The 22,685-nt window shown below is 35.4% G+C and overlaps 2 protein-coding genes across 2 annotated transcripts; one reads left to right on the forward strand and one right to left on the reverse strand.

Moving 5' to 3' along the window:
• The first annotated feature begins 14,622 nt into the window (after positions 1-14,622).
• OS9 (ER lectin-like protein) lies at positions 14,623-17,077 on the forward strand. The gene is made up of 8 exons (XM_078966530.1): positions 14,623-14,794; positions 15,315-15,388; positions 15,664-15,867; positions 15,948-16,019; positions 16,094-16,209; positions 16,380-16,446; positions 16,542-16,648; positions 16,769-17,077. The coding sequence occupies exons 1-8, from the start codon at positions 14,704-14,706 to the stop codon at positions 16,974-16,976; spliced, it is 939 nt and encodes a 312-aa protein (XP_078822656.1). The 5' UTR covers positions 14,623-14,703; the 3' UTR covers positions 16,977-17,077.
• Positions 17,078-18,565: 1,488 nt separating this feature from the next.
• LOC145003763 (calcium uptake protein, mitochondrial-like) lies at positions 18,566-21,404 on the reverse strand. The gene is made up of 7 exons (XM_078962675.1): positions 20,995-21,404; positions 20,267-20,334; positions 19,968-20,191; positions 19,793-19,876; positions 19,498-19,711; positions 19,115-19,411; positions 18,566-18,979 (listed from the first exon to the last, which is right to left on the reverse strand). The coding sequence occupies exons 1-7, from the start codon at positions 21,359-21,361 to the stop codon at positions 18,752-18,754; spliced, it is 1,482 nt and encodes a 493-aa protein (XP_078818801.1). The 5' UTR covers positions 21,362-21,404; the 3' UTR covers positions 18,566-18,751.
• Positions 21,405-22,685: the final 1,281 nt, after the last annotated feature.

Genomic DNA, 22,685 nt, shown 5'->3' on the forward strand with positions numbered 1-22,685 from the left:
TATAAAATACTTCATATCTATGTGTAAGCTGAAAGTAACTACGCAATCACCAGAAAAGGTGGTGATTCCGAACTCAGACAGCGCTTCGCTTCTTAAAATGAATTTTTTTCTTCGACGAAACCTAGTATTATTACCACTAGAGTTTAGTTTATTATTCGTCGAGACTAATTAATAGTCTAGCTATTATTATTATCATTATATAAGCGTCAAAAAAATACTTATATAACCCATAATAATAGCCCAAGTATTTATTATAAGTTCCTAATAACGTTACTATAATTAAATAAAAGTTATATTAAAAATAGCGTAGGCGTAGCTCACTTACAGCGGGTTTTATAGAAAACCGGGCTTTGCTTGGAGCAGCGTTCCCGAGCCGAAAAGCTCTTCTTCTCAGAGCCTTCGAGCACTCCGGGGCTTCCGCCTCGTGCTAGGGAGGTTCCCTAGGCTTTTCGGGGGATTTCGGGGCTAGAGAGAGGTTCTAGAAAGAGAGAGAGAGAGTAAAGAGAAGAAAGAATGGGAAAGGTGTGAAGAAAATGAGGGTGGGAGAGGTGGTATTTATAGGGTGAAATGTGGCTGAACTTGGTGCCACATGTCACCATCTGGTGGCAAGCCTTGGGGAGAAAGCAATGGCCAAGATTGTGCCACATCACCCATTTTCGCACAGCACACTTCCGACTTCTAAAATCCGTAACTTTCACATACGACCTCCGTTTTTGACGTTCTTTATATCCACGCGTAGGTAATAATAAGATCTACAACTTTCATTTTGACACCGTCAGCTAATTCTCGACCGATCTTAAATTTAACAGTACAAGGAGATTATACTGTTAAACGTCTGCGTAAAATTAATAACTTCTACATACGGATTCTGTTTTTGTCTGTCTTTTTACCATTGATTTCCTATTAATGAGATCTTCAACTCTCATTTACGTTACGTAAGCCAAAAACCGCTCGAACTAAAATTCGAGTTTCAGGCCGTGCACTGCTAAGCCGAATCTTAGAAAAATCATAACTTCTTCATACGAAGTCAGATTTGGGCGTTCTTTTTATCGATGTTCTTAGTTTAACACATTCTACGACTTTTGTTTAGATTGCTAAGGTTAAAAAGTCTTCTATCGTAAATTCACTATTTACGTCTCCCGGTGTCGTGCCGGTTTTGCCGTAAAACTTCGGCGGGCCATAACTTCTTCGTTATAGCTCGGATTTGGGCATTCTTTATATGTACGGAAACCTTGAGACATATTCTACAACTTTATGTAGAGATATCGGGATTATCTCACACTTTAATTTTGACGCTCATTTTTATTCTTTATTAATTATACATTTATAATTAAATAATAAACACATAAACACACATAATTCACATAATACTCAAATATTTCATATTTATTACTTCAAAAAGAGTTACAATAGTTGACCTAGACTATTACATTGACAAAAATGCTTAGCCCTGAAAACCCGGGCGTTACAATTCTCACCCCCTTAGGATGATTCCGTCCCGGAATCATGCATCAGCAAACAGATGTGGATAGCGACTCATCATGTCATCCTCTGTTTCCCAAGTGAGATTCGGCCCATTCGAATGTTTCCATCGGCCTAGCACCAAGTCGACCATCTTGCGTCGTAACTTCTTAGTCTTACGGTCAATAATTGCCTCAGGCTCTTCGATCAGCCTTTTATTCTCATCCATCCTTAATTCCGAAATTGGAATTATGTCGGGAACATCTCCCATGAATTTCCTCAAATAACACACATGGAAGGTGTTATGAATACCATTGAGTTCTTCGGGCAATTCCAGCTTGTAAGCTTGGTTCCCAATCCTCTGAAGAACTTTGAATGGTCCAATAAACCTTGGACTCAACTTTCCTCGTTTCCCAAATCGTATAAGTCCCTTCCACGGTGAGACTTTAAGTAAAACGGAATCCCCAACTTCGAAGGTTATCGGTCGTCTTTTCTTGTCGGCATAGCTCTTCTGACGATCCTGAGCTGCTAACATTCTTTCCCTAATCACCTTCAATTTCTCAGCAGTCTCATGGACTATCTCGGGGCCCATAAACTGTTTCTCTCCGGCTTCAAGCCAACAAGACGGCGTACGACACTTCTGTCCATACAAGGCCTGATAAGGTGCCATCTTGATGCTCGAGTGAAAACTATTGTTGTAGGAAAATTCTACTAGGGGTAAGTGGTCGTCCCAATTCCCTTGGAATTCGAGGGTACATGCTCTCAGCATATCTTCCAACGTCTGAATTGTTCTTTCGCTCTGACCATTAGTTTGCGGATGGTAAGCAGTACTCAAACACAACTTTGTACCCAACTCCTCTTGTAGACTCCTCCAAAACCTCGACGTGAAACGACTATCACGATCTGACACAATCGTAAGAGGGATATCGTGAAGTCTTACAATTTCCTTCACGTAAGCATTTGCGAGCTTATCCATAGACCACTTCTCGTTGGCTGCTATGAAGTGTGCACTCTTGGTGAAACGATCCACGACTACCCAAATCATGTCGTGTCCGTTCTTCGTTCTGGGCAGTTTAGTCACAAAATCCATGGTGATGTCTTCCCATTTACCCATGGGTACAGGTAAAGGTTCTAAACTCCCATACGGTTTCTGATGTTGTGCCTTAACCCTCGTACATGTTACGCACTCAGCCACATACTTCGCAACATCGAGCTTCATCGTCGGCCACCAGTAGTAGGGTTTTAGGTCCCTATACATTTTAGTGCTACCGGGATGAATCGAGTACATGGTCTTGTGTGCTTCTTCCATTAGAAGATCTCTTATTCCTCCCGTCTTAGGTACCCAAATTCGATCTTGGAATACCTTCAGTCCTCGACTGTTCGTACCGAACACTAACGTTTTTCCTAAACGTTCTTCCTTTCGGTCATTCTTTTCTAAGGCTTCTTCTTGAGCTTTCCTGATACTTTCCACAATCGTCGAGACGACTTCAATTCTTAACGCTCTTGGCCTTTTTCTTTCAAGATTGACTTTCCGACTGAGAGCATCAGCAACAATGTTTGCTTTACCTGGGTGGTAAAGTATCTCACAGTCATAGTCTTTGAGAAGTTCTAGCCAGCGTCGTTGCCTCATGTTCAACTCCTTCTGATTAAAGAGATACTGGAGACTCTTATGATCAGTGAAGAGCTTGCACTTCGTGCCGTAGAGGTAATGCCTCCATATCTTTAAGGCAAATACTACTGCTGCCAACTCCAGATCATGAGTGGGGTAGTTCTTTTCGTGCTCTTTCAATTGTCGAGATGCGTATGCTATCACCTTTTCTCTTTGGGTCAGAACACAACCTAACCTAACTCCAGATGCATCACTATAAACTGCGAAATCTTCGACTCCATCGGGTAGAGAAAGTATCGGTGCTTCACATAACTTCTTCTTTAGCTTCTCGAACGCCTCATCGTGTTTCTCACTCCATGTATACGTAGCTCCTTTATGGGTCAAAGCTGTTAATGGAGCAGCTATCGAAGAAAAGCCTTGGATAAATCGTCGGTAATATCCGGCTAATCCTAGAAAGCTTCGAATCTCCGTGGGATTCTTCGGACGTTCCCACTTCATTACAGCTTCGATCTTGGCGGGGTCAACCATTATTCCTTCTTGGTTAACAACATGACCCAAGAATTGGACTTCCCGTATCCAAAAGTCGCATTTGGAGAACTTTGCAAAAAGCTTCTCCTTCTTTAACACCTCCAACACTTCTCGTAAATGCTTGCCGTGCTCCTCCTGGCTTTTCGAGTAGATGAGAATGTCGTCGATGAACACTATCACGGATTTATCGAGGAATGGTTTACAAACCCTGTTCATCAAATCCATGAATGCTGCGGGAGCATTGGTTAGTCCGAATGACATAACCAAGAACTCGTAGTGTCCATATCTTGTTCTGAATGCAGTCTTCTCAATATCCTGCTCTCTCACTTTCAGCTGATGATATCCTGACCTAAGATCGATCTTTGAGAAGTAGCTCGAACCTTGCAGCTGATCGAATAGGTCATCAATCCTCGGCAATGGATACTTGTTCTTCACCGTTGCCTTATTCAGCTCTCGGTAGTCTATGCACATCCTCATGCTTCCGTCCTTCTTCTTCACGAATAACACCGGAGCTCCCCAGGGTGATGAACTAGGTCGAATGAAACCGCTGTCCAACAGCTCCTGGAGTTGCGTCATGAGCTCCTTCATCTCTGTCGGTGCTAATCGGTAAGGTGGCTTTGCTATCGGTGTTGTTCCTGGTAATAAGTCTATACGAAACTCTACCTGCCTATCAGGTGGTAATCCGGGAAGATCTTCGGGAAAGACTTCCGGATAATCGCACACAACCGGTATATTCTGCACCTCTTTCTTTTCCTTCTTAGCATCGATTACGAATGCCAAGTATGATGCACATCCTTTGGACAAACATTTCCTGGCTTTCATCAGGGAGATGATTCCAGAATTCACTCTGCGTTTGTCCCCGTACACCATAAATGATTCCTTTCCGGGTGGGTTTATCCTAACTATCTTCTTTCGGCATAATATCTCGGCATCGTTGGCGCTAAGCCAATCCATACCCAAAACGATGTCGAAACCGTTTAACTCTATGGGTAGTAGTTCTTCATGGAATTCGTTTCCGTTTAGGTCAATGACGATGTTCCTAATACGATTACTAACAGGTACGAATTTGCCACTGGCAACTTCTACAATCAGGGCATTATCTAATTTTTCTACAGGCAATGCTAATCTTCCACCAAATTTATGCGACACAAAGGAGTAATTGGCTCCGGAATCAAATAGTATATTTGCAGGTAAACCATTTACAAGAAAGGTACCTGAAGCGACGTCTGCTGCCTCCTTTGCAGCCTCGAGCGTCATCTGGAAGGCTCTCGCCTTCGGCTTTGGTGGTATGTTGGGTCTTCCTGCCTCCTTCTTCTTCGGGCAGTCCTTCAAAATGTGCCCTTCTTCATTACACCCATAACAGGCCTTCTGGTTGAGGGTGCATTCATTGGCATAGTGCCCAGGCTTTCCGCATTTGTAACAAGTGACCCCTCCATCACACTTCCCAAAGTGCTTCTTCTTGCACTTGTCACACCACTTTGCTTCTGATCCTCCTCCTCTCGAACCAGGTTTCGAGAATCTACTCTTCTTGTTGGACTTCGAGGATCCATTGAACTTCCGTTTCTCACCGACCTCAGCCCTTTCCAAACCTCTTTCCTTTTGTTGGGTCTCCACATTCTTAGCTGCTCGAACAGCTGATTTCAGAGTGGTTGCCATCTTGACTGTTGGGCCAAAGTCAGCCGGCAGTCTGTTTGCGAATTTCTCAATCTTAGAAAGTTCGGTTGGCACTAGGTATGGAAACAACTTCATCTTTTCCGTAAATGCAGCAGCATAGTCATTGATGCTCATTCTCCCCTTCTTCAAATTTTGGAACTCATTGTTCAGATCAATCAGGTCTATCTCTGAACAGTACTGTGCTTTCAGTTGTTCCAAGAACTCATCCCATGACATTTTCAGGGCTTCTCCTCGTGGCATCGTATCTGCCAATAGCTTCCACCAACTCAAGACTCCAATTTTCAATTGTCTCACAGCGAAGACAGTCTTCTGCTTCTCGTTGCAGTCACAGCTCTCAAACACCATCTCCATCTCGGAGATCCAGTCCATAATCTCAACAGGCTTTGGGCTTCCTGAGAGACTTGGTGGTTTTGCACCCAAGAAATTTTTGTACATCCGCCCATCCTTGTTGTTTCTCCCTTCTGGGCCATCCCTTTGCTCACCTCGAGTCCCTATTTGACTCTCTTGACGGCTATAGTTCCCTTCCTTAGATGGCTCGGGAACTGGCTCCGTTGGTTCAACATGTATGGTAGGTTCGTCCCTATTCTCGCGGAGCATCCGTCTCATTTCTTCCCTTTGTCCAGCTAGCATAGCCTGAATCATGGCTTGAACTCCAGCCATGGTAACTGGCTCAGGTGCAACTTCTTCAACAATAGGTATTTACTGAACCACTGGGGGTTGGTGTCTATTCCCATTTGCGTTTACGTTTCCGCTACGGGTCCTTACCATCTTGATCTATACACCGAATAAGGCGAATTTAGATCTTTATTTAGGAGAGACGTTTTAAATCGTCCTTATCACTCCGAGACGTTTACATGCTAGTTCTAATAGCGTAGTCGTACGTTTAGAATCTTAAACACATAAGGTTTCCAGATCCGGTCGGCAACAGACCATAGATCCGAACAAAATAACAGCATATCATGCATAAAGCATTTAGCACATAAAAGCATTTTAGGCACAATTCCTAAAATAAGCTAGTGCTCACACCTCACAATCATCGCTTAGCATTCTAAGTTTAAGTCTAGAAATCCTACAAATTCCTAGTTCGCTTAAACTAATGCTCTGATACCAACTGTGACATCCCCAAAATCACGGCCAGAAAAGACCGGTTTTGTTTATACTTTATTTCAAAATCAGAGTTATCTTTTAATAAAAGAATTGCGGAATTTGTCCCAAAACAATAATATGATAAAGATTTATCAAAAGCATTTCCATAGAAATGTATTTCATTAAAAGACTCGGGATGTCATGTTCGTACAGATCAAAAGTATAAACAGTACAATATAAGCCTTACTACATTATTTCATATCTACAGGCCTATATCCGTAATCCCTCGTCCAAAACATCACACCTATGCTCATGCGCCACTTCCTATAATACATAAAACTGAGTGGGTCAGGCTTGGGAGCCTGGTGAGCACATAGGGTTTTCAACCCACAATAAATAAGTTTATTAATTTCGTCAATCAACAATAACCCGATTACCCGTTCCCGTTATCCTCACTTTACGTCCCTAAACACCTATCATAAGGGACCTAGCCTAAGGATCATCATCGGGACGGACACTGCTACTAAGGGGATTCCTCAGCAATAAATGTCCTAATAGGCAACCATGTGGGGGATGGAGTACACCGGTGAACACATCGTTCACAACACCTACAGGTTGCGAGCCTGCTAGTGTTCCACTGGACTGTCTAGAAGAGTCCGTGGTCGTCATCTATACTCCGCTAGATGACTAGATCAACAACAACAACATCGAGGCCTCTCATCATTTTATCACACATCACCTATTACATCTACCCATGTTTTACCCCAACATTTTCGTAGATATAAAATACATATACAGTTTAAATCATTGAAAACATGTATAACAACGTTCATCTAACATAGATAGCAAGTATCCAGATAATATGCATACATAGCACGTAATTTATATAAAATACTTCATATCTATGTGTAAGCTGAAAGTAACTACGCACTCACCGGAAAAGGTGGTGATTCCGAACTCAGACAGCGCTTCGCTTCTTAAAAAGAATTTTTTTTCTTCGACGAAACCTAGTATTATTACCACTAGAGTTTAGTTTATTATTCGTCGAGACTAATTAATAGTCTAGCTATTATTATTATCATTATATAAGCGTCAAAAAAATACTTATATAACCCATAATAATAGCCCAAGTATTTATTATAAGTTCCTAATAACGTTACTATAATTAAATAAAAGTTATATTAAAAATAGCGTAGGCGTAGCTCACTTACAGCGGGTTTTATAGAAAACCGGGCTTTGCTTGGAGCAGCGTTCCCGAGCCGAAAAGCTCTTCTTCTCAGAGCCTTCGAGCACTCCGGGGCTTCCGCCTCGTGCTAGGGAGGTTCCCTAGGCTTTTCGGGGGATTTCGGGGCTAGAGAGAGGTTCTAGAAAGAGAGAGAGAGAGTAAAGAGAAGAAAGAATGGGAAAGGTGTGAAGAAAATGAGGGTGGGAGAGGTGGTATTTATAGGGTGAAATGTGGCTGAACTTGGTGCCACATGTCACCATCTGGTGGCAAGCCTTGGGGAGAAAGCAATGGCCAAGATTGTGCCACATCACCCATTTTCGCACAGCACACTTCCGACTTCTAAAATCCGTAACTTTCACATACGACCTCCGTTTTTGACGTTCTTTATATCCACGCGTAGGTAATAATAAGATCTACAACTTTCATTTTGACACCGTCAGCTAATTCTCGACCGATCTTAAATTTAATAGTACAAGGAGATTATACTGTTAAACGTCTGCGTAAAATTAATAACTTCTACATACGGATTCTGTTTTTGTCTGTCTTTTTACCATTGATTTCCTATTAATGAGATCTTCAACTCTCATTTACGTTGCGTAAGCCAAAAACCGCTCGAACTAAAATTCGAGTTTCAGGCCGTGCATTGCTAAGCCGAATCTTAGAAAAATCATAATTTCTTCATACGAAGTCAGATTTGGGCGTTCTTTTTATCGATGTTCTTAGTTTAACACATTCTACGACTTTTGTTTAGATTGCTAAGGTTAAAAAGTCTTCTATCGTAAATTCACTATTTACGTCTCCCGGTGTCGTGCCGGTTTTGCCGTAAAACTTCGGCGGGCCATAACTTCTTCGTTATAGCTCGGATTTGGGCATTCTTTATATGTACGGAAACCTTGTGACATATTCTACAACTTTATGTAGAGATATCGGGATTATCTCACACTTTAATTTTGACGCTCATTTTTATTCTTTATTAATTATACATTTATAATTAAATAATAAACACATAAACACACATAATTCACATAATACTCAAATATTTCATATTTATTACTTCAAAAAGAGTTACAATAGTTGACCTAGACTATTACATTGACAAAAATGCTTAGCCCTGAAAACCCGGGCGTTACATGTTAGAACGTGGGAAATGGCTGGTAAATGAGTGGAAAGGACATTGAAGTGACCTAGGTATGGACTGATGGGGAATAGTGACATGGAGTGGGTGTGGGAGGTTGCTTGTGTCATAGAATAAAGGAAAGTAACACTCCACCTCTTGTACTTCACCCACTCTTCTTGGATAAGGTTTTATCCCCAAAAACGTGATTAATTAATAAATATGGGGCCTTATATGTTAAAATAAATATTTGGCTGAAAATCCCGCGTTAAAATAATTAAAAACGAGCCTAAAATGCAAAACTACCCAAAAACCGGGAAGAAAAGGCTTTTCTGCGAGGCCTCTCGTATTAGGGACCGAGAGTGCAAGACGAGGCGAAACAACAAGAAGCGAGAAAGGGGCTCGGTCCGAAGCATTAGGAGCGAAATAGGCCGAAATGAACAGTAGCTTCGGGTTCGGGCTTGTGCGAGGTTCGGGCCCGAGAGCAGTCTTTGGGTTCGGTTCAGGAGGTTTCGCTTCTGACTTGTTCGCTTCTCATGCTTTCGCTTCTGATGGCTCACTTCTCATGCTTTCGCTTCTGATGACTCGCTTCTCATGCCTTCGGTTCCTAAGAGGGGTTTGGGGTCCTTAGGAGGGTTCGGCTCCTTGAGAGGGGTTCCGGGTCCTTAAGCTTATTTTACTCGTTTTTACCCTGTTTTAAGCCGTTTTTGACCCGGTTAGGGGTCGGGATGGCCCGAAAAACTATAAAAAGTTTAAGGAACTTTTGAGAGAGATTTGGGAGAGATTTCACATTCTTGGAGAGATTTCTCATACAAAGAGAGATTTGGGAGAGATTTCACATTCTTGGAGAGATTTCTCATACAAAGAGAGTTTTGGGAGAGATTTCACATTCTTGGAGAGATTTGGGAGAGATTCTCGATAAAGAGAGATAGAGTGAAAAACGATCGAGAGAGGTTTCGTGTGTGACATTTGTGAGTGTCTGGCTTCGCAATGCAAGGTCCGTAAACCCTATTAAGCCTTGTTTAAGGATCTTACACACTTCCGATGAGTATGCAACAATGTTTTATCGGTTTGGCTCGCCATGTACCACAGTTTTAGGTTAAGGAGATCTAGATGTACGCACTTTTTGATTTATGATCTCTCATTAGAATAGCGACTTGTTTAGAAATTACATAATGTAAATTCTAGTACCCACGGGCAAATTGAGTCGAACGGTTTGACTTGTTGACTTCAGTTGACTTTATCTTGACCGGAAATTGACGGTTGTCACATGCTACTATTTTTGAAGTTTGTTCCCAATGTTTGAATGTGGTGGTTTTTACATAACATGCAACAGAAGCAATAACAACATACCCATCATAACACCATGGATCATATTCTAGGAACTAGTTGCAACAAGAATCGACAACCATGGTTAAATGTATACCTTTATTTTGTCAATTCTTCTATGTTTCTTTTGGATGAACGAATACCCAGACCGAAGATCCTCTAATGTAGGAACACCTGAGATCACGATCTAGCAAAATGACACAATTTCTCCTATTTTCTTTTGCCAAATCGAGACCACCTTACAGAGGCGAGGAGGTTGTCTATTCATATGTATTTAAATCAATTATAAGGTTGAGGGTTTTTATACCCATATCCCTTTTGATTGTTATCTTTATCTCCTAATTTGAATTAGAGATAATTACACTCAAACCATTGTGCTAATTAAGTTTTTATTTAACTCATAACATGATGACAAGTTAATAAACTAGTCCTTCTAAATTATGTTTTGTCATTTTATACTTAAATAATGTCTTGTGTATAAGCTAAAATGGCCATTTTAGTTATAGAAATATCACCACTTGTCATGACCATGATCATACTTCCAACAATCTTCCACTTACACATCTCATAACAACTATGTAGTCTTAAATTTCTTAAACCTAGCATGGTGTATATCATTAATGACTATGGATGTACTCATACCCTTGTAGGTATAAAAAGTTCTTAGACAAGTGATCAAATATTTATTTGTTCTACAAGATATTAATATGAATGTACGTAACACATAAATCTTATCAATCTTAGAAGTTCAAGATTATGTTTCCTAATAGAGATTTGTGTCGAACACAACAGACTACATGATTGATCAATTATTAATTCAGTCTAAGCACAACCATGCATTTGATGTGAACACCAAATCATCGAGGGGATCATGGGCATCACTTATTCAATTATGACAGAAGGAATAAATAAACTTTGAATATTATGACACACTCAGTCATCATGGCATACCTAGACATTCCATGTATTGATGTCATTTACAGAAAATATTGGAGAACACCAAAGTGTAACAGAATACATAACTAAGAATCCCATGCATTTCCATTTAAAGAATATAAGATATTACCATCTTAGAATTACTCATGACAATTTTCATTAAGTAATATTTAAATGTAGGTTATTATAATACTTAATCTCCTTTAAGTACACATGAGTGTCAATCACATCTCTATGTTATGTCCATCTCCATGGACAATCTTGTTGGAAATGTGTATCCAATGTCATAACCAATTGTTGTAACTTTGCGAATAATAGCAATGTCTCTTTTGGGTTGCCCTCAAGAGCAACAATAGCTAGAATTAGATTTAAGAGATTGAAGAAGACAGTTTATTAATTTATTACATGTTAATAAATTAACTACAAACTAGTTAAAATTAATTAGAATAAATTTGAAGGTGCAGGGACTGAATGTTAATTCTTTAATAGTTGAGCAAAAGGAACATTTTGGAGCTCCCTTAGGGTTGAACGTTTTTTGGAGATTACAAAAGAATTCCAGAATCTTTCTAGATAGTTGATGTGACAACCCAGAAAATATGCCTCCAATCGCCATCGACAACCAACGTTAAAACACGATAATACAATCTTAAAAACGCCAAGAATTTCAACCATCACTCTTATTAACGTCTAACCATAGGCTAACATATTCGGATTCTACATGTTATCGCAATTTCAGAGTTTGGGCAGAGTAACTTTTTAAGTATGGCGGAAATTTATTTCTTATATATATATATATATATATATATATATATATATATATATATATATATATATATATAAGATAAATAATATTATTCACGGTAATTACTCTGCCCAAACTCTTTAGCTAATCTTATGCCTAGTTGTTATGCTGAGCTACTATGATAACTAAGATCATATCTAGTTGTCACGTTGACCAGGTGCGAGAAAATGCTAAAACTCATTATTATAGCCACTTTTGGATAAGCTTAGTACCTAGTGTTACTCTGACCAAATTCTCGGCTACGCTAAACACACTAAATATATAACGTCAAACCATAAAAACGCCAAGAATTTCAACCATCACTCTTATTAACGTCAAACCATAGGCTAACATATTTGGATTCTACACGTTATCGCAATTTCAGAGTTTGGGCAAAGTAACTTTTTAAGTATGGCGGAAATTTATTTCTTATATATATGTATATATATAAATAATATTATTCACGGTAATTACTCTGCCCAAACTCTTTAACTAATTTTATGCCTAATTGTTATGTTGAGCCACTACGATAACTAAGATCATACCTAGTTGTCACGTTGACCAGTTGCGAGAAAATGCTAAAACTCATTATTATAGACACCTTTGGATAAGCTTAGTACCTAGTGTTACTTTGACCAAATTATCGGCTACGCTAAACACACAATATATATATATATATATATATATATATATATATATATATATATAAGTATACCGTATAAATACAACACAAACTACCAGGGGAGACCCCCACGACAAGAGTTAGATGAAACACCTGACCTATAATCGTTAATTAATTATTAAGTAAGCGAGATAGATATATATATAGATCTATACGAGATTGACACTCCTACCTGTGGTTGCTAGCTACAACCTGACAACAAGTTAAAGCAGTCATAACTTTATAAAAACAGTGATGTCCGATGAAGCATCGTTGTATTTTCAGGATCAACACTCATAGCTCGATTATAGGAACTCATCGTAACTTGTTAAAACTAAAACTAGCTATCATAAACTACTGATAATAATTAAATAAGTAGTGATAGTACGCACAATAGATCCAACATATAATAACTTATCCAACATACACAAAAATGACTAACAAATTATATTCTTCGTCGAAAAGAAAATGAATTAATGAATTGAAACTAATCATTGTCCGCTGAAAAGAAACTAATTGTCGAAACAAACTATTCACATCCCGCCGTTTTGCGCGGGTAAACGACTAGTATATATATATATATATATATATATATATATATATATATATATATATATATATATATATATTGGGAAATGATCAAATGAGAACACCTAAAAGGTTGAGAACACGAGAACAAGTATATTCATTCGTGATTTCATGTATTCATTTGTGGAGAAATGATAATTTTTACGTACAAAAAACATGAATATGTTTTTTCTCTTAAATTGAAATTAAAGGCGTAAAAATTTATCATTTCTCCATAAATAAATACATACACGGAATCGCAAATGAATATACTTTGTTCTCGCGTTCTCAACCTTTTTAGTATTCTCATTTGATCCTACTCCAATATATATATATATATATATATATATATATATATATATATATATATATATATATATATATATATATATATATATATATATATATATATATATATATATATATATATATATATGATTTAATAACAATTAAAAAAATAGGATGTGTTGTGTTTTACTTACGCAGGAGGTTGACCGCACTACCCCTCATCTAAAAGGATCGATGTTCCCATCTCCCTTCAATATTATATCACCTTCGCCGCTCCATGTAGTTGTATACCACCAGTCTTATTATGCACATTTTCATTTGATCAAAACATTCAAATTAGTGGTGCACAAGTATTTAAGTAATTAATACGTACATCCTATTTATAACGTAATTCTATTCATACATCTCAATTTTAAAAATTTTAATGTCTATATTATACTAAACACACTCTTTATGCTACTCTATATGGTTAACACCGTCGAAAGACCACTTAAGCATAAACCATCCTCATCTTTCCACCACATTTTTTAAGGGTTGTATGCCAAGCTTACAGCGTCGTTGTGAGGCCAACTGAAGAAGAAAAACAAAGGAATGTAGAGAGAGGAGCAAGGCTTTGCCCTCCATTATTGTTATCGCATCTCTTATCTTAACGACCGGTTGGGGTAATTTTGCAGCCGTTACAATGCTATTAAAAACACTCCACGTCGAAAATAACAGAAAAAATATCCTCATACAGTAGAGTCTTAAATATTTATTGTAATAATAGGTGTGAGACTCATGTATTATATGAGTTTATTTAAAAAAAAATTACAAATGAAATTTTAACAATTTGAGAAGTTTGAATTTATAAGAAAAATAAGAAAATTTTAAATTATTAAAATTAATGTAGCTTTAATACATTGAATACATTACATATATATAAATCATTTCTAATAAATACATTACATATATATTATTTTACATATTAAACATGAAATTTTAATTTAATAAAATAAAAAATACAATAAAATAAAAATAAAAAATAAAAAAATAAAAAATTCTACAAAATAAAATGTATCCCAACAAAGAAAAAAAAACATACAACAAAATAATTTTAATTTATTAGGAAGAACCGTCAATTTTTTATCAAATAACAAAAATATACAAATAACCAAAAGTTCTATGAATACCAACAACCCTATATAAAGCCCGAGTTGCAACTGAGCCTAAACTTTTTATTCAAGCCCATTAGAAAACTTGCTTCTAACACGTCACCCTCTTTGGATGACGTGGCACCTTTCAATTGGATTGGTTTTATTTATTTCATAAACTTTCATTTGACCCCTTCAAAATCACTTTTTGACTCTCAGCCCCCTCGTTGATTCATTAATCACCCACCAAATACAAACCCCAGAATTCCTTTCTCTTCTTCTTGGTGACTAAATCACACAGTTCGACGTGAAAGATGGGCTCGATTTTGATGTGGGTTTTGCTTCTATTCGCCTGTTTGTTCAATTACGATGTCTTAGCCGAGCAGATCTTCCCAACTCATGGAGGTAATTTTCCAATTTCTCCGTGTCTGTGAAACGGATGAAGAACACATTCCATTTTGGGTAATTCTACAAACATTTTTGTTCAAAAGCAGTTCCAATTCCACGCTCAGTCGCTTGCAGGTGTTTATTTTGTTATAAATTTCGTAATATTTGATTCGTCAAGTATGTAATTAATAATCTGCTCAGAAGGTATAGAGAGGTTTCGTAAGATTCTAACATGTCAGATGATGTAGGTTAGTTCTATGAAGCAAATTAGAGAGATAAAGTCAAAATGTGAATACGATTTGCCATTATCCATCTTCTTCCTCGTTCATCTATGTTATTAGACCTAATTTATTAAAAAAATTCCAAGGAGATTGAGATAAATCATAAACATAACTTGTAGAAAAGCATAGAAGATTATGATTACTTAATCGGGGAAGCTTCGTTTCCCCAAATTTCTTTGTTAATTCGTTTCATCTTCATTATGATTACTTGTTTAGGGTAGTTTAAGTTTAAATGTTTATAAATGGTTGAGTTTCAGGTAGCTTAGGTCGCAGCTCTAGAGAACCAAAATACGATATTGAATTCCATTCAGAAGATTCACCATTTCATCCTGTAAGTCCCCATATCAAAATTCATATATTCTAGCGTCTGATTATCATAAGATGCATTGATAAACTGTATTCTTTTCATCCCAAAACATTTGACTTATACTTTCAACATTTAATCATGAAAATTAAAGAATCTTGTTAATGCAAATCATTGTCATGAACTCTTTTTGATTATGAAAATGGCAACTCAAGATGATAGTAAAAGTTAAGGGCAACAACATACAGAAAACTACAACTTAATTTCATCATTAAATTTTTTGATTTATTGATTTTTTACAGGATGATGATCAAGAATCTGTGGTAATGCCAAAGAAAAATGGAGAAAAATTTGTATGTTTTTTACCTAAAGTGGAAAAATCCAAAAGTGAAAAACAAACAATTCAACAAAACTCCACAAGTTTAATTTTGGAAACTGAAAAACGTTTCAAATTGAAGACACCAGATGAACTACTTGAAGCACTTAAGGACCGATGCTTTCTCAGGGTCAGAACTTTTACCTCTCTAAAACAAATTACGATTTTACCCTCCACCATTGTATCAAATTCAATAATTATTTCTTGCAGCAAGAAGGATGGTGGTCTTATGAATTTTGTTATCAAAAGAAGCTTCGTCAAATTCACCTGGAGGAAGAACGGGTTGTTATCAAGATTTATAAATCTTTTTTCTTTTTTTCAATTCCCGTAAATTTACCAAAATACCCCTCTTTCAGGTTGTTCAAGAATTTATTTTGGGTGAATACGATGCTGAAGCTACAGCTGCATACAACCGTAATTTATCCGACATTTCAACTCTGAAAGATCCTCGCTCCAAAGATGCATCACAAAGGTACAATTACAATATATATATATATATATATATATATATATATATATATATATATATATATATATATATATATATTAATTTTATAGATGATTAATATATTAAATATTACCAAATAATCCATATTAATTGAATATTTATCTTTTATTTTTGTTTTATATGATTAATGTTAGGTATCATGCTCATCAATACACAAATGGAACAACTTGTGATCTTACAAACGAGCCTCGAGCAACCGAGGTTTGATGAAAATGAAAATATTTTCTCAATTTCGTATTAATTTAATTTTTTGAATTATATATTATTTTGAATTTTTTTTTGTTTGTGTTTTGTAGGTGAGATTTGTGTGTTCGGAACCTCGAGCTATGATTAGTTCTATCACCGAATTGTCAACATGCAAATATGCACTAACAATCCATTCCCCAATGCTTTGTAAACACGCGTAAGTGAAGTGTCTCAATCAGACTAAATGACCATTTTACCCTTACATTCCAACGAATAGTTTTTCACGATATTTATCAATTTTAACCTGCCATCATGATGGGTATTTTTGTCTTTTCAGATTATTCCAAGAAGAAAGACCTGTTTGGTATACAATTAACTGTAACCCGCTCCCGAAAGATTACAAACAACCAAAAATTGAAGATGACATTACACATGAACAGAAGATCCTTATGGTAATTGATGAGGAACCTTCATCATCATCATCGTCGTCATCATCATCATCATCATCATCATCGAACACTGATTCCGAAGAACACCCGACATAAAAATGTATGAATGTTTCAGATATGGTTCAAATTAAGCAAACAGAAATATACGTTGATTTGTGCCCAAATAGTTTTTATACATTTATCGGCATTTTTAGCTATAGTGTTTTTTTTTTTCTTCAGATGATATAGTAAACTTGTGATGCTAGACAAAACTTAGTGATACATTTAAAAGGTTTGTCTTTCTTTTTTTTTTTTTTTTTTTTTTTTTGTCTTCGGGTTTTATTTTGGTTTGAACTCATAACTGGTCTGGTTTTGGTACCAAAAAAAAAAAAAAAAAAAAAAAAAAAGAAACTTGGTTGATTTTGGTTTGAACTCAATTTTATAAAAGATTAAAGCGTTTATGTTAGAAAAACATAACCTATTATTATGGCATAATTTTTTTTTTGTCTGTTAAGTCCATTACTTTTTAAAGTGTCAAATTATGTTCTACGAGTTTACTTCAATAAGATAGCTTTAATATGATGTGTATTTATGAGGGCTTTTGTGTTTAATATAAGAGTTTTGCATTTCATGTAGGAGTTTTGGAGTATGTGGTGAAATAATGAGACATTAACGAGTCAAATATTTTAATATAAGATATTTTTGTATGTTGAAATTATGGAAGGGTTTTAAAAGGTAAAAAGTTGATAGTATTTTTTTTTTGGTAATTGGTCTATAATAGATGAAGTCTTACATGCTACAGTGTTAAAATAATATTTTTTAAGAAAACGATTTAAAATATGGTATGCCTAGAACACACTTTAGGCTACTTCTGACACAATCAAGCCGTTATTAATTAGAGAAAACAAACGTATACACTTACATTATTCAACTTGCTCCTTATTCCATTAGAACTACAATATTTGATTGAAAATGTTGTTGAAAATTTTGTTATTTGATTAAGTATCCGTCAATTTTTAATATGGATAAGATTCCGAATATGGCTATAGAAACTCATTGAAAGCGTCACATATCAAATTACTAAATAATTGAGAGAATGATGATTGATGTGATATGAACATGTCCAAAAGACGCAATGACATGGTAAGAGAAAGAAAGAATTGTACTAAAAGGTAGCAGATGACATTGTAGACATGGATAAGATTGGTCTGTTCGAGGGCAACATCTTAGATAATGTATAGCGGTTAAACATCAAAGTAGATTCGTCCCTTGTATGCTTTTGTATGCTAACATTATTTTTGATGTTTGATTCTTGCTCATATGCCTAGCTTTTTTTTCTTTCTTTTTTTTTTTTTTTTTTTTTTTTTTCACTCACCAAATCAATTTACTCTCCCTTGTTTGTCTCTTTTACAAGTTTATGGTTCAAATATCGAAGGCCATTTATGTGACACATTCATTTCATGCTAAGGATGATTATTGATCTCTACCTTATTCATATCCCATTTCAATAGGACCCCATGGTCTATTGTAGCTATTGTAGTTGTCTAATATTAAATATTCTTAAATATTTTCAAGATAAACAAGATCTTATTCACAAAAAAACACCATCTTATTTGAATAATACAAGATTTCATTCAAATCTCACACTTTTCTTGGATACATTAGTATTATAATAATGAAGTAAAAACTCTATTAATTAGCCATCATAGAAAAACAAAAATGTCCAAAAACTTCATACACTAACTTTATTCTAAACAAATTCTAACTAAAATAACCTAACACTAACACTAACAATAACAAATAATACATTTTATCATAAAACATGCTTACAAAACTTATCTACACATCACAATTTATGTACACACTCTTAAATTGTGATTCACTCTACATTTTTAATTTGAAAGAAACCTAGAGAATAAATTTGTTGTAGAACAATTCGAGCTACATTGCAACCAACATGAGATTAAACCTATAAACCCTGCCTCCTTCGGTTGCAAGTTGTCCTCTCTCCTTTGCAGGACTCGCAAAAATTCATCTGAGCTTAAGTTCCCATCTCGGTTCACATCAAATATGTAATATATCATATCAATCACATTATTGCTCAAAGTAATCCCACAAACCTAAATACCATGCAAATAACTCTTGTTATTATCTTAAAATCAAACATCTAACTATAAGGACCAAACTTGAGATTTTTAGTAAATGAGGGACCAAATTTGTAAATTACTCTATTATATGAAACATGTATGTTTCACCTGTTCGGTTGCTCTTTGGAAATCCTTCTTTGTAAGAAGCCCGTTCACTTTTCCATAACTAAAGATGGCAAGAGACAAAGGTCTCAATTGTTTTCGCAATTCTGCAAACTTCTTGAAATCTTCAAATGTAATTCGTATGTTCTTGAGATTTGGCTCTTCGTTCAATTGGTCAACTCGATCGAGAAACTTGTTGATGTGGTTCATATCAGCAGATGCCACCATTGACAACGCAAAATCCTTAGCAGATATCGTCCCTCGTGATTTATAGTCGTAATGAGCAAATTCAAGCGACAAAATCTATCCAAAACGAAGAATTCAACAATCAAAATCCTTATCGCGTTTCAGATAACGAGAAAGATGATCGATATAATCATATAACGAACCTCGTTGTGCAAATCTTTCAAAAACTGAACGAATTTCCCGTGAGCGAGGCACGATTTCCCGTTTTTCCCGAAGAAATACTCGAGAAGGCCGCCGTTCTCCACCGGCATTGAAACTTTTAGTCCGGTACGCAATCCGTCGCGGTGGCGTGACCCTTGTCGGTGTTGAGATCGCATCAATGCCATTACTTTTTTGAATTCCTCCCTGTCGATCTCTCTATTCATAGTTTCAAATACGATTGGATTAGTTATTGAGTAGAATTATAGAAACCCTAGAACGAATTTGATGGAAACTTACCCGTTGTTATCGAGATCGAACATCTTAAAAGCTATGGAGAAGCTCGATTCAGGGATGCTTAGAAGCGTAACGAAAAATATATACCTGTTATGATAATTCCAATCGAATTCAGCATCTGAAAACCTAATACGATTAACAAAATTCCGATTTGAAGGATTGAATTCAAAAAACTTACTCTGCAAATGAGATAAGTCCATCGTTATTAGTATCGAAAAGCATGAAGAACTTTGAAGGAGAACACTGTAACTCACTAGGTGCTTGCTCGCCTTTCAAGCTTCCCTCGCGAACACGGGAAGCTTCAGAAGGGGTGAACACCGGCACCACCGCCCTCATCAAGTCCGCCGGTGTCATAAATGATTCGCCACTAGGCGATTGGTGAGATGCGAAGTACTCGAACACCTAAGGTTTTGATTTTTGAATTGAACTGATGAAATTATAGATGTGTTTAATTGAAATTCGGTTAATTGTATATACCTTTTCCGGTGGACTTTGTGTTCTTATTCTTTTTTCGTACTTGAAGAAAACTTTCCGGCGATAAGCATCTGCGAATTGTTTACTCCGATTAGAACTTGAAATGGTTTTCAAGTTTCACAACTTTTGTGTTTTTTTAGATGAAAACATGCGAGAAAGAACTCCTTTTTCGCAGGAAACATTTCCATGCAAAAAATGTTTTTTTTTTTTTTTTTTTTTTTTTTTTTTCTATAAAGAGAGAAGAAAAGGCTTAACATGAGTGACCCATAATATATCTTTATAATATGTATTATATTTATATTATTTATTTATTTATTTTATTGTAACATTCTATCTTTAATTATTACTTCTATCAAACTATTATAATTTAAAATATTTAATCCTTATAGTATGTTAGTTTTCTTTTCTCAAATGATAAATTACTTTACATATACGTAGCAACACCATAATTATATAGATTTATCTAAACGGAATAATGTAGTGAAAGAAATTGAAAATATTATGTTATAAACTTATAAACTTATAATAAACAAATCAATAAAAATATATTGTGATTTTTGTATTAAATCCTAAAACAGTTATATATAATCTTTTTGTAATTTTCTTTTAAAAGGAAAAAGTATGATCAATAGAAACACATGTAAACGATACAATCTATTCAATATAATTATCAATAAAAAGATAGATAAAATCTAAACCACGAAAAGGGAGTTTAGTATATTCATATATACCTCCAAAAATATACATGGGTTTGTCATCAGATTTTGCAGACTGATCTTGATGCGATGAATCCGCATACACAAACTGTGAATTCGGTTGAGAAACAGAAGTTAAGTAACAAAGCCCGAGGCTCAATCCAACTACAACAATACTAGAAGTCAGTGATTCAACGCTTTTGTAACGATCATAGTTGAACCTCCATCCAACATTCAATTTCGAAGGTGAAGATGAATATGATGATATGGATGATGATTGGTTGTTAGAATTTGTAGTGATCAAACGAACGTTGTGGTGGGGTTCATGGTGTTGAGAGGCGAGAGATCGATGAATGGTGTAAAAGGTTGGTTTTTTCTTGAAGAAGGTAGAAAAATAATGCATAGTAAACGTGAGTTTGTTGATTTTTTGGATTGGTAGAGAATGAATGAATTTATGGTATTTATATGGGGGAATTTGTGTGATTAGTGATTGGTCAAAAAAGTTCGAGCGCCAAAAAAGGTGGTTCGCTAGTTACAATTTGGTCAAGGTGGTAGTTAATTCTGTTTTTGGATAATGGGCTGGTTTATGTGTAAATGTTTTCTTTTGGGCCTTGTTGATTTGTTTGCCATTTTTTTTTAGAATATAATGAACATGATCATCCTTCCATCCTTGGTAACATATTTCGATAAATAAAAGAATTATAATCTCCATTTTCATTTTCATTTTCATTTTTACTCTAATAAATAAATATTTTTATTAATTTATTTAATTTATCAAATGTTATTTTTTTTATTATTATGAATTTTTTTTCACATATCATTTTATGAGTTTTTTTATTTTATTAAATTCCACATAATATTTTAATGTAATAATTATAATAAATGTAGTAATAAATGGATTCTAATCAACTTACATTTTAATTTTAAAATTTTCAAAATTAAAGCTCATTAGTTTCTTTTGTTTATTTATTTAAATTATTTGTTTAAATTTAAAAGATAAAAAATATTTTCTTATAATAATTTATTATTTATCTTATTTTCTTATAAATTCAAAGCTCTCAAATATTTTGACCTTTTTATTTAACTTTTTTTTTTTTAAATTAACTCATGTAATACATAAGTCTCACAACTAGTATCTAATAAAAGAATACCTATTTTGCCACGTGACAACTCATTAGCTTCCCATATTTTCAATGTGAAATAACAAAACTGCCAATTTCAGCTTAAAAGAGTAAAACTTGCATTTATTAGTGTAATTAGTGTATCTATTTTTTGGTAATAACGAAAAAACGATCCATAAAATCAGCTACAAATTAAATATTTTTTCCTTTTCTCAAGCGCAAGAAATCAGCAACCAATCATCTCCAAAATTGAATTGACGGGCTCGAGTCGAATGCATATAAACCCTAAAACATGGCTTTTAATCATCTCCAAAATTAAATCGGCGATCAGTGGTTGTTGTCGTGTTCTTGCGCTTTTCTCGGATTCCTTCATTGGCAGTTGTAACTCTCTGCTATTTGCACAGGGTTGGAATCAAAGCTAAAAATATTGTATTTGTAATTTTGTATCAGCGTACAAGTTTAGTTGTTGAGATTGCAAAGAAGATTAATTAATTACTTATTGTCATGCTCTTAACTTGTGTGAGTCATTGGATTGGAGGAGTCAATGATTTATTCGAATGTATACCTATAGTTTTAGCTCCCGCCCCAATTTTGTTTGGATATTCA

The sequence above is a fragment of the Lactuca saligna genome, chromosome 7, assembly GCF_052625555.1.
Source record: "Lactuca saligna cultivar CGN05327 chromosome 7, ASM5262555v1, whole genome shotgun sequence".
Lineage (NCBI taxonomy): Eukaryota > Viridiplantae > Streptophyta > Magnoliopsida > Asterales > Asteraceae > Lactuca > Lactuca saligna.